The 11,586-nt window shown below is 39.5% G+C and overlaps 2 protein-coding genes across 11 annotated transcripts in view; one reads left to right on the top strand and one right to left on the bottom strand.

Moving 5' to 3' along the window:
* Positions 1 to 6: 6 nt before the first annotated feature.
* CUNH17orf58 (chromosome unknown C17orf58 homolog) lies at positions 7 to 2,136 on the top strand. Its single transcript, XM_024760924.1, has 3 exons — positions 7 to 68; positions 320 to 511; positions 1,172 to 2,136. The coding sequence occupies exons 2-3, from the start codon at positions 409 to 411 to the stop codon at positions 1,360 to 1,362; spliced, it is 294 nt and encodes a 97-aa protein (XP_024616692.1). The 5' UTR covers positions 7 to 68; positions 320 to 408; the 3' UTR covers positions 1,363 to 2,136.
* A 2,961-nt stretch (positions 2,137 to 5,097) lies between these two features.
* Positions 5,098 to 11,586, bottom strand: part of BPTF (bromodomain PHD finger transcription factor) — a 132,248-nt gene continuing 125,759 nt past the window's right edge. For 9 of the 10 annotated variants that reach the window (XM_024760587.1, XM_024760593.1, XM_024760586.1 and 6 more), the window contains one exon: positions 5,098 to 7,230. In XM_024760587.1, the coding sequence (XP_024616355.1) occupies positions 7,194 to 7,230 (37 nt within the window). In that variant the 3' untranslated portion in view covers positions 5,098 to 7,193. The other variant, XM_024760588.1, reaches the window with a different exon arrangement.

The following is an 11,586-nucleotide window of genomic DNA, read 5'->3' as shown; positions in this document are numbered from 1 at the left end:
CGAGCCCTGCGCGCGCGCCTGCAGGGTGGACTTGGACGAGCGCGAGTCCTACTGCGCCAGCGAGTTCGGTGAGCCCCGCCCGCAGCTCCTCCCGGGCCCGGGCGGCCGAGCCCAGACCGCGGGGCGAGCCTTTCCGAGCCGAGAGCGCCGGGCTGTGCATCGGGACCCCTAAACCAAACCCTAGAGAAACCCACCCACTCGGTCCTGCAGGCCCCAGAGCCGTGTGGACTATTTCGTGATTTGTTAGAAACGCACTGGGGAGAGAAAGAGGATGTGAGCGCTATGCATTTCTCCAAACTCTTTGTTTTTTTGAAAGCAGCAGTCAACGGAATCGTGCATGATGTGGACGTCCTCGGTACAGGGATCCGGCTGGTGACTCTGCTGGTGGACCGGGACGGGCTGTACAAGATGAACCGCCTGTACATCACTCCGGACGGGTTTTTCTTCCGAGTCCACATATTAGCCCTAGACTCCTCTAGTTGCAATAAGCCATGCCCAGAATTTAAACCTGGTATTAAAACTGATCTAAGTGATCATTTTATATATGTTCTTTATGTCACCATTGTAACTTTGACATGCCACAGCCCGGTCTCTATCGGTTACCCCAGTACCTTTTTTTGGGGGGGGGGCTATTCTAAAATGAATAGAATTTAGAAGACAGGTATTATTTCGGCCACTCTGTGATTTAAATTCCATCAGCGCCTCCGGTTAAAGATGGGAACTGAGCGGATTGGCACAAAGCAAACACTCAATATTTGTTGACAGGTGGAGTGAATGACGAAACACCGTTGCCAGACAGGATGCCTAAGGGGCTTTTTAAACTGAGTTTAGAGACGTCTTTTGCTGGGCGTGTGTGTTTGGGGCGGGCGGGTAATGCCCACTCCCACGTTTTTCTAGAGATGTGCTCTGTAAAATCCTGCTGGCACTGTTGTGATTAGGACCTTTGTTTCTAGTGCTGGCTGTTTACAGGCTGAGTAATCTGATTATCTTATAAAGGTCACTAGGCTATTTCCACCTGCTGTCTGAGGTTTAAATGTCTGAGATTCAACATGTGCAGCAAGATAAGAGATTCAAGCTTAGGCATTTCTTAAAAGCCTTACATTTTCTTATTGTTACGTGGTATTTGAAAGATAACTATGAATTTATATTTTGGCTTTTTTTTTTTTTTCAGGCAGCAGGTATATTGTGATGGGCCACATCTACCATAAGAGAAGGCAGCTACCTACAGCTCTGCTTCAGGTCCTGAGAGGGCGCCTCCGACCAGGAGATGGACTTCTCAGGAGCAGCAGCAGCTACGTGAAAAGATTTAACCGGAAAAGGGATGGGCAAGTGCAAGGGGCAATTCACACCCAGTGCATTTGAAACATACCAGCCTGGCATTTCTGGATCATAAGAGACTTGGAATTCAGCAGCAAGACAGGAAAGGCCTATCATTAAGTAATCGGATTTTCCTTTAGAACAGGGCACACAGCTCCTTTAGGAACTAGTTGCAAAGTGCCAACTCTCATCTTCAAGTTGTCACTTTTTTACAAAATGCTTCTTAAATGGTATGCTTCTGAGCTCTGTGGTGGTTATTCAACTGGTGTGCCAGTTACTCACACAAGCTCAGATAACTGACCTGTCCAGATAACAGATCACTGCTTCATGTTGATTATTTTTAATTATTTTAATTTAAATACATTCTTCAGTAGAAATAGTTCACAAAAACATTTCCTTGATTTTAAATATACAATTTTGAATAGTTTATATCATGTATCAAACCAAATTTTATACTAAAACCATCACATTTTAAATTCTGTACATAACAGTAAGTGCACTAGTCAGACGTATGAAATGTCATTTAGATCACATTTAGATCAAACACTAAAGTCAGAGCCCGAGACAAGTATTAAAGTTTTACATTTAGAGTACTGAAGGGCTTATTCAAGCAAACAAATGTTTGTTCAAACAAGTGTTCCTGATGTACCAAAATATAGTTTATTTTCATGCCTCCCTGCTTCTAAAATCCTATGTTTTGTGCCATACTGGCAGCTATCCCAATACCAAACATATTCTGGGTGTATCTGATGTCATTTTTCTATTAAGCCCAAGTATCATGTTTGTGTTTGTAAAGCAGTAAATCTTTCTGTGAAATCAGATCTTGGATGCATCTGGTTTTTTCAGCCTCACTGAGCCCCAAAAGGTTTGGGAAAAAGCATTTCTCAAACTTACTCCAAAAACCCTGGAACCAATATTTAGTGACGGTTTGCAAGCACGTGAATTTTAAACGTTTTCCAGTTGGCTTGAAAAAGATTTAATCACGAACTGAATTTATTATTGATTTTATACCTCAGCCCACAAAGACATTAACAATTTTTTTTCAGAAGACCAAGCTGTGCTTTAATTTGAAACGCTGTGAATAGAGACACTGATAATCCATGGTTGAAGATTACTGCGCAGAACTCCACTGAAGAGACAAAAACAGTCTGTTTGGTCTCAGATGAGATTCACTCTGGAGCTCAGGATGTGTCATTAGTCTGTAATGGCACAGAGTCTTTAAAGGCCTCACAGAAGCACTATATACACACAGGATGTCAGGACAGCACAGAGAGACTGTAAGACATAACAACTGATTGTGACGGGAGATACTGTTACCTTATTTGTCCCAAACAGGGGGCGAAGAGGTAAAATAAAAGTTGAGAGGTTCTGACTATGCCGTGGTAAAGCACTAACTGAGGGATTTTTTAGAGTATTTGCCAAGAATGAGTTGTGCCCAAGCTTATTAAAAATTATCTTAGAATTGCTTCTTGGGAATCCACTGCATTACTACACAAACCACTGGCAGTAGATTAGAGTATGCAGTGAATGAAGAGCTTCTGTGTTAGTTTTCTTTAGGATAAAAATTAACGAAGACAGAAGTAGCACCGGTCACAAAAACCAAAGCCGAATTTTTAAAAGTCAAATGGCTAAGTGGTGATCCTGAGTAACATGGTGGGGAAAATTACAAAACGGCCAAATAGATAAATTATTAGTTGGATGGTCAGATGTTAGAGCATAAAGAGAAGTGTTATAAATAGCTCTGGTTTAAAAGATAGAAAAAAAATCACTTTGATATAAGCCTGAGGGTTAGGGTTTGATTAGATTGCTTTGATAATACTGAGTTTCTGAGATGTTTTGGAATCACACAAAAAGTGCCAAAACTGTGATCTGTGTGATACTTGGAGGTCACACGGTATGTACACTTTGGCAAACACAAGCAGGCCAGTTTCTTAGAAACGTTGTTAAACTTCAGGCCATCATTCAAGACCAGCTTTGCAATGAAAGATGAGCGAGGCTCGGGGACTTCCCTGGCGGTCCAGTGGTTAAGACTCCGTGAACTCCCACTGCAGGGGGTTCCGGTTCAGTCCCTGGTCGGGGAACTAAGATCCTGCATTCCAAGAGGCACCGCCAAAAAAAAAAAAAAAAAGTGATTGAGGCTCAAATGAGGTAGAACAGTGGTGCATATGGGGATATATGCATGGGAGGCGGTGCACAACAGACTGGGAATTCCAGGTTAGGCAAAAAAGTTTAAGGAGAATCTTCTCAATATTCAGTCAGTACCTTCCGTACAATCTTTTAATTTTATGGAAAATTTTAATTCCCAAATTCACTGTAGTTCCGAATCCTTTTCTCCTGTTGATAGACTTTCCTTAGCACATGGTTTGTGTTCCAAAGGCTAAAGGATCACGGGCACAATAAAATACCCTGTTGCCTTCAAGAGGAGCTCAACACATCCCTCCTTCCATCAAGCTGTTGGAACTCAAGCAGAAAAAAGTGTTTTTCTTTTGGTAGGGAAAGGTCTATAAAACATACATTTTTTTTTTTTTGTACTAGCTTTTAACTGTCTTTGAGAGGTATCACTTAGCACTGTTTATGTTTCTCTTACAATCATTTTTAAGGTTGATCAAACACAGGTATATGCAAACACCTAAAAACTGACCCACTACCTACAATGAGTAACTTCAATTTTGGGTACAGGACTTTATCATTTAAAAAATACAGCACTTATTTCCTTTAGTTGAATTTGGTCCAAACTGGATCAAGCAGAGTGTGATCTAGGAAATGTCTTTTTCGGTATCTTGTTCCAAGTATCCAGAAGTACTTCAGATTATTTCAGTTTATTAAAAATCCTTCCCCCAAGACATTACTTTGCTCATGAGAGATCACCATTCTCATTTTAAGGACAAGAAACCTGACACTTGTGGGTAATGGCCTCAGTCGTGAGGCTAAGTGTGTAGATTTAAAAGGTCACCACCACACTGGCTCTTTAGTATCAGAAACACACAAAGATGCAGGGAGTTTGCCTAACAAATGAACAGAAATAGGGAAAGAACTTTTATTTGCAGATTCCAGGAAGGTAGATTACAAACAGCAGCAAATCTCAGAGTCTCTTAATAACACTCCAGGCCACTTGAAATATAAAAAGGTAATTGTTTTACTTTAGAAAATATCTCTGAAAGTTCACAATTTTTAAAAACTACTGCAGGACATTAACTAAAGTGCAAATCCTGCAGAATTTGGGTGGGAGAAAAAAGCCTTACCAATATTATGAAAATACGTTTTATGAAATGGTTTCAAGGATTGTGAACCTGGCAGACGAAATATAACAAGCATTGAAAATACTTTTAGCAAAGGAAATCTGTTGATGCAAATTAAACATATATACAAGCCCAAAGACTGTGTAGAAAAATCAAAACAGTATAACAAATGTGCATTCTACTACTTGGATTACTGAAAGCAAAATAGCTGTAATACGTATATTTTACCGAGTAGCAGAAGCTTGTCAAATACTCGTAGAAAAGCAGCTTTTGAAACTCAGTATAAGAATGCATGTTTTTCCAAAAATTACTTTTGAAACACTAAAGCTCTGTAGTTGATAAAACCATAAAATGTCTATGTATTTATATGGTGATAGAAACTGCAAAAGGCTTTATACTATTAAATACATATATGAAATTAACATATTCCTGGCCTGAGGATTCCCACAACATTTACCTTTTTTGTACAATTTGGCAATGCCAACATCTACAGAAAATGTTAACCAACCAACCACTGTTTCATTAGAAACCGCACCAAATCCAATGTCAAAAACATTACTTTATTTTTCTAGGATGAAATGTCCTATTACGTACAAAAAGAACTGCTGTTTAAATTTGCCACAATCTCTTAAAAACATAGCAATCTATTCCCTACAGGTAGGAAAGTTCTTGCTGCAACAAGTTTTAAATGATTAAGCCCATCTATATCTATATATATATATGAATAAATAGTACAGAAATACTGTGACACGATGAGATGCAGAATAATTTTATAATTCATTAAAATGTAGGATTCTTGCATCAGCACAGTGCATACAATATGTAACATTTTTTAAAAGTTAAAGGACAAAATAACCTATATTTGACTACTTCCATGTTAGTATTTTAAGCAAAAACTGTTTCCATGTTTTCAATATTGAGCAATTAGTCGCTTTAGTTTGTAAGCATAAGTTTAAGTGATATTTTTATGTACAAAAAGGAATGGGCTTCATTAGATAAAATTAACCCAGAATAACTTGTACACCTGAGCCTGTAAGAAGAAAGAACTGGGAACTGTTAGCAACGTCTTTCTTTTAAGAAACTAAGGTCCGGGAAAGGTTTTGCATAGCAGGGTGATATTAAACAGAAAGAAACTTTTAAAAAACAATAATTGGATAAATTCCAGAACTTGGTAGGACAAAGCTAATACGAATTAGTGCAAAATCTAGTAAAATTTTTGCAAAGCTGCATAAACCAACTATGGCAGATCTCACAGAAGCTATTATTACAATGAAGAAATACAACATGTAAGATTAGAACACTGAAAGGAAAAACATGCAAAATACGCCTTCCTCTGCTGCTTCCATTTTTTCCCCCTACCGCTTACACTACTTCTTCTTATGTGGGAAAAAAACCCAAAAAAACTCAACCAACAAACAAATACAAAAAGGATGAAGTCATTTTAAAAAATGCCCTTCATAAAATATAAGCAGTGGCCTGTAACTGATAATTTGCCTGGTATCATATAACGTACAGATGAAGGCGATGTGTATTTTGTCACATTACCTTTTTTATTAGTCTGATCAATTGATGCAACAGGATTAGCACCCCTGAATATTTTTCTTCGATGTGATGACAGTGGGCTGGGAATTATAAAATGAAGGACCACTACTACCCTGGAGAAATCCAGGTACAATCAGCTCCTTCTGCCTTTTATTTATTTACCTTGCAGCCCTCCCTTTCCCCTCAGTGGCTTACAGAGAATCATTAGCGCACATTCAAAGACACCGTCTGTGGGAGAAAAATTATCTCCATTTATTTTGTTTCATATACATCCATAATTGAATTTTAATACAAAAAGAAAAAAAATTAGAATCTGACAAATGTTTACAAACAAGATACCTTCAAATAGATTTTACTCATTTTAACCTGGTACAGAGTAAATGACAAATTGTACTGTTATATTCAAGGCAACAGAGTCTGTAGTCCAGGACCACTAGCCCAACCTTTATGCAAGCTTAATTTTTATCTACTATGAACAATAAACTCATTGTTGATTCCCAGTTGTGTGTGTGTGCACATGTGTACATAGCAGCTCCTTTCATAGAAAGAAAAGACATCTAGAGGTCGTCTTGTACTTTTACCTACAGGAATCATGATAAGATACAGAATGGATTACATGTAACCGGCCTGGATTTTATAAGAAAAAATAATTAGCTGACAAATGAGGGCAGCAATAAAAAAGCGTCTTTTTTGCAACAATAAATAAATACAGTCGAAAGTTTTCTGTGAGACTCTAAACCAGCTTCTTCACTGAAGAGCAGACGTGGCATTTCCATGGAGTTACACTTGACCCCATATTATCTTTTTTTCTTTCTTTCTTTCTTTTTTTTTTTCTTCAATAAACAAAGTTTTCCCGCTTCTGCCACAATAGTAAAACCATTTGATCTTGACAAGATAATGGTGTCGTTGACTTTGCTTTTCCCTTGTCCGTTGGACAAAATTGGCCAAGAATATAATTGGACTGTTATGACCAATAAAAACGAAGTTTAGGTCAAGTCTTGTCAGGATAACCTGACTAAAAACATCTGGCTCCTTAATTTAAAACAGTTCAACCAGATTCTTGCTGTGTTTTATGTTAGGTTAACACGCTGAACTTTAAGAAGCTGTAGACTGCAGTTTGTTGTTATGAGACCTACAGAATACAGAAAAAAGGGAACAATTAAGCACCCTTCATTTTTGAAAACAGTGATGCTTTATGCGGATGCCAAGGTCAGTCTGTCTGGGGAAAGCAGCCATGTTCTTTCATTCACCCTTGGCAAGCAAATATATGAGAACAAGTAGGAAATTTTTACCCTATAAAATTAAAAATTTTCATTGTACACTAAACATGATAATTCATTGGAAAAAGCCAATATTAAAAAAAAGAAATATAAATATATATACATATATATATATATATATGTCCAATACAACATTTTTAGCCAAAGGAACAAATAGAGACATTTACAGAAGCATTACCATTGTGGTAGAAGGTGTAGGTGTGTGTGTGTGTGTGTGTGTGTGTGTGTGTGCACGTATGCACGCATTTATTTACATTGAGTTGGGGAATATGAAGGAAAAAAATATTAAAAGGAGAGAAATAACAGTATTAAAATCACATTTTTCTATTAAATTTCAGAAAGTGTCCTTTCTAGTTTCACAGTTTTATTAACAATTTTTGTTAGTAAACCAAGTTACTGTACAGTTATCAAGTATGTTCTATTGCAATAGTGTATATAAATACAGTCTTCTCGGAGTTTACAATTCTTAAATACATTGTTCAACATGGCTGCTAGAATAAATTGTTTACTACTATACATCTTTTTTTAAACATTAAAAAATTATATTAACTCATCTGAACTCTGGGGGGCAATTTTGAATTAGGTAATCAAGTGGTACAATAAAAGAGTGACCCCAACATCCAGTTCTGATTCCAGTTAAAAATTCAGACTAAAGATATCACAATCTGTAAGAAAAGAAAGAACATGGATGATATAAATGATGAATTATAACAAAGAACAGTTATGAAAATAATGCTGGAGATCACAAATTTAAAATGGGGAAAATACGGCAAAGGAAACCCTGGAAATCCATAAAAAATAATATTTCAGTGACTGGCTACATATATGTTTCATTCTGCCCTAAATCTGGAAATCAACAAAAATCCCCTAACATCTCTTCACATATCATTTTATTTACATAAGCAGACTTGAGCAAACTTCTCAGTTGGCTCCCATGTTCTTTAATAAAAATTACATAAACCAGAATATAATAAAAAGCTACATGAAACCACCAAATGGCAAGCTCTCCTGAGCGGCCCCTTAACCATGCAGACCCCGCCTCTGGGCCTCCTCTCCTTCCCCCAGTGCCTTGGTTTTGCAGCAGGCCCACCTCAGCAGCTGCCGCCACCATCCCCCTCTGCGTCCTGCCTGCAAGCCTGGTAGCAGGGTGGGATTCAAATCCCCCAGCTTCCACTTCCACCAAAGGCTAAAGCCTTTTCAGCTGAAAAAAGCAGTTCTAGAAATTTAACTGGAGTAATGACTACACGAGGCACGAAGCAGGAAGCAAAAGAGCACGGAGGGCTTGTACTAAGCTGTGGTCCTCGGTCCTATCTTCACTCACCCTGAAAACCAGGCTCTCCAGGATGAGTTACCTGGAACTTTCAGTTCTTAGGTAGGTAGATCTCTTACACTGCTATTTCTTATTTTATCAACTTTATATTGTTTAAATCCTGCTATGGCAAACGAGAACTGAGCTCGTGGAACCATTTTCCCTCCTCCCTTCTTGAGTACAAGTTCTATTTCTCCGTAATTTAAAATTAAATCTTTCCATGCTTTGTCTGCAGACATTCCAAAAGTTGAAAATCAATGTACTGTTTACATGACTATGTAAATATTTTTCTCTGTAGCACCTAATCTTTTGCTAGGAGGGCATTCTTAGTAACCTATACAACTTTTTGCCTTTCATGGAGTTTCTGACTTTCATTCCCCCCTTACATTCTTAAGTTATCTAATGTATGAATCAATTTTTCCCCTCCAGACGCATCCCTCTTGGGAGTGCTCCATTCTCCTGCTCCAATTTGAACTGCCTACTGCATGGGCCTGCTGTACAAATGTCACTCTGGGTCAGAGTCGTTCTCTTTGCTTTCTTGAAATTCAAGGTCTTTTGTTTTCTTGATTTGCTTCTTTATTTTGCTAGTGCACATCTTAAAATAACTTGCTAAGAAAGTATGCAAGGAAAAGAAGCCCTTTCTGATCCTTGTATGACTTGAAAATGTACTTATGCTGCCTCTACGTTTGACTGGCTAGACACAGACTTCATGTTTCCTCAAACTTTTGGATTTATTCTTCCATAATCCTCTAGCATTCCATGTTGCTACAGAAAAGTCTGATACCAGTCTAATTCCTGTTAATTTATAAGTTGTTTTATCCTCTTTACAAGCTTTCAGAAGAGCTTCTTCCATCCTTAGCCTCTGGAGGTTTTACAGTGATGTATATGTGCGGTGGACCTTTTCCCACTTGTCCAGACTGGCTTAGACGTTTGTTTATCCACTCCACTCCACTCCACGACCCCGGCCCCGGCCCCGGCCCCAGTCCATCTCCCTATCCCACAGGAACATGAGCTCCGTGGAGAGCGGGAACTTGGTTTGATCTGCTGCTATAGTCAATTCTGACACACAGCCGGGGCTCAATAACCATTTTTTTTAAATTTTATTATTTATTTTTGGCTGCGTTGGGTCTTTTTTGCTGCGTGCGGCTTTGTCTAGTTGCGCGAGCGGGGGCTACTCTTCGTTGCAGTGCACAGGCTTCTCATTCCAGTGGCTTCTCTTGTTGCGGAGACCGGGCTCAAGGCGTGTGCGCTTCAGTAGTTGTGGCTCACAGGCTCTAGAGCGCAGGCTCAGTAGTTGTGGCGCACGGGCTTAGTTGCTCCGTGGCATGTGGGATCTTCCCAGATCAGGGCTTGAACCCGTGTCCCCTGCGTTGGCAGGCGGATTCTTAACCACTGCGCCACCAGGGAAACCCCTCAATAACTATTTTTTGAATGAATAGTTTTGCTTGGACTTGAAGTTGTGTGCCTCTCACTGGTTTGGAAATATTTCTTATATTAGAGTAGTCTTTTGATAATTTCCTCTCCTCTGTCTTCTCTGTTCTTTCTTTCTGGAATTTCCATGAAATGAATACTGGATACTTTATAACATTTTTTTCTTTCCTATTTTTCATCCCCTTGTCGTTTTGCTCTTTCCACTGAGAGTTCCTTGATTTTAACTTTCAATGTGTGCAATAAGTTTAAAAAAATTTCCAGTTACTCTCTTTTTCTCAGATTGTTCTTTATTTCTAATATCCTGTTCACTATTTTGCAGATGCAGTACCTTCTAAAATTTCTCTCGGGACATGACTTAGAGGCTTGTTTTGTTTTTTTAAAGCTCTCTCTTGTTCTCTCTGGAATCTATTTTTCGGTTACACCTTGACCTTTTTCTCCTTTACACTGCAGGTTTTCCTTACCTATCCGTCCGTCCCTGTCTGTTCCCACTTATGAAGAGTAAGTTAACAGCCTAGATGGGTGCCTGGAGAACCCTGTGCATGTGTGTGTGGCTTACTGACTGGCAGGCTTTACTTTAGATCAGTTTTCAGTCTCAACACAACTGACATTTTGGAGTTGGATAATTCTTTGCTTTAAGGCTATCCTACGCACTGTGGGACGTTTAGCACCATCTCTGGCCTCTACTGTTTAGATGCCAGTACCACTAACCACCTCCAAGTGTGACAAACAGCAATGTCTCTAGGCATCGCTAAATATCCCTTACGGGGGTGGGGGTGAGTAAATTATCCTGTTGAGAGCCCCAGCGCTAGAATGAGGGAGCCGATCCTTCAGAGATCAGGGGATTTTCCTCTGGGTCCCATTCTCTTCTGTCTACTCTAGTTCTCTGCAGACGGTTTTTTCTCCTTTGCAGAAGAACCTTGTGTTCTTCCAGTTCTTTGGGCATCCTGCGCAGGCTGCACGCTGGGGTTAGAGGAGGGTGTGACTAGCCCAGATTTAGATCTTCAGTTAACCGCTCTCTCCTCCTACTCTCTAGAGCCTTCGATTCTATTTCAGAGACTCCGTGTTGGAGGCTGTCTGGGGTCCTACTGGTCGGCAGGAGCCCGCGAGCAGTCGTCTGGCTGCGCGTGCCCGCCTTCACCGGTCAGCCGCCTTCCATCTGCTGTCCCTCACAATCTGCTGAAATCTCATCAGCTAACTAACTTCTACCATGTTCCTTTCACCACTCTGAGTTTACCCCTCTTTATTCCTTTATTATTATTTTCCTGGGGACTCTGTCATATTAAGTAAGTCCTCTTCCATTTTAAGTTTTACAGCTAACGGGTTAACAGACAGGCAACGATAAAAATGGGAAAGTTTTAGAGATTCTGTGAAGTCTCTTGGTTGGTGGTCTACACAGCCTGCCTGCCCACCGGCTTTCCTTCCCTCCTTGCCTATAGTTTTTGACTCCTTCACTGAGAAGGTGATTGGA

The sequence above is a fragment of the Neophocaena asiaeorientalis genome, unplaced genomic scaffold, assembly GCF_003031525.2.
Source record: "Neophocaena asiaeorientalis asiaeorientalis breed wild unplaced genomic scaffold, Neophocaena_asiaeorientalis_V1.1 scaffold30, whole genome shotgun sequence".
NCBI lineage: Eukaryota > Metazoa > Chordata > Mammalia > Artiodactyla > Phocoenidae > Neophocaena > Neophocaena asiaeorientalis.
The sequence above is the reverse complement of the archived record's forward strand: the minus strand, read 5'-3'. Positions and strand labels throughout refer to the sequence as shown.

What these genes read in the sequence shown, in the direction of transcription:
- CUNH17orf58 (XM_024760924.1), top strand. Translation starts at nt 409, where the DNA reads ATGAACCGCCTGTACATCACTCCGGACGGGTTTTTCTTCCGAGTCCAC. An exon ending in ATGCCCAGAATTTAAACCTG is followed by an intron (nt 512 to 1,171) that starts GTATTAAAACTG and finishes TTTTTTTTTCAG; the next exon opens with GCAGCAGGTATATTGTGATG.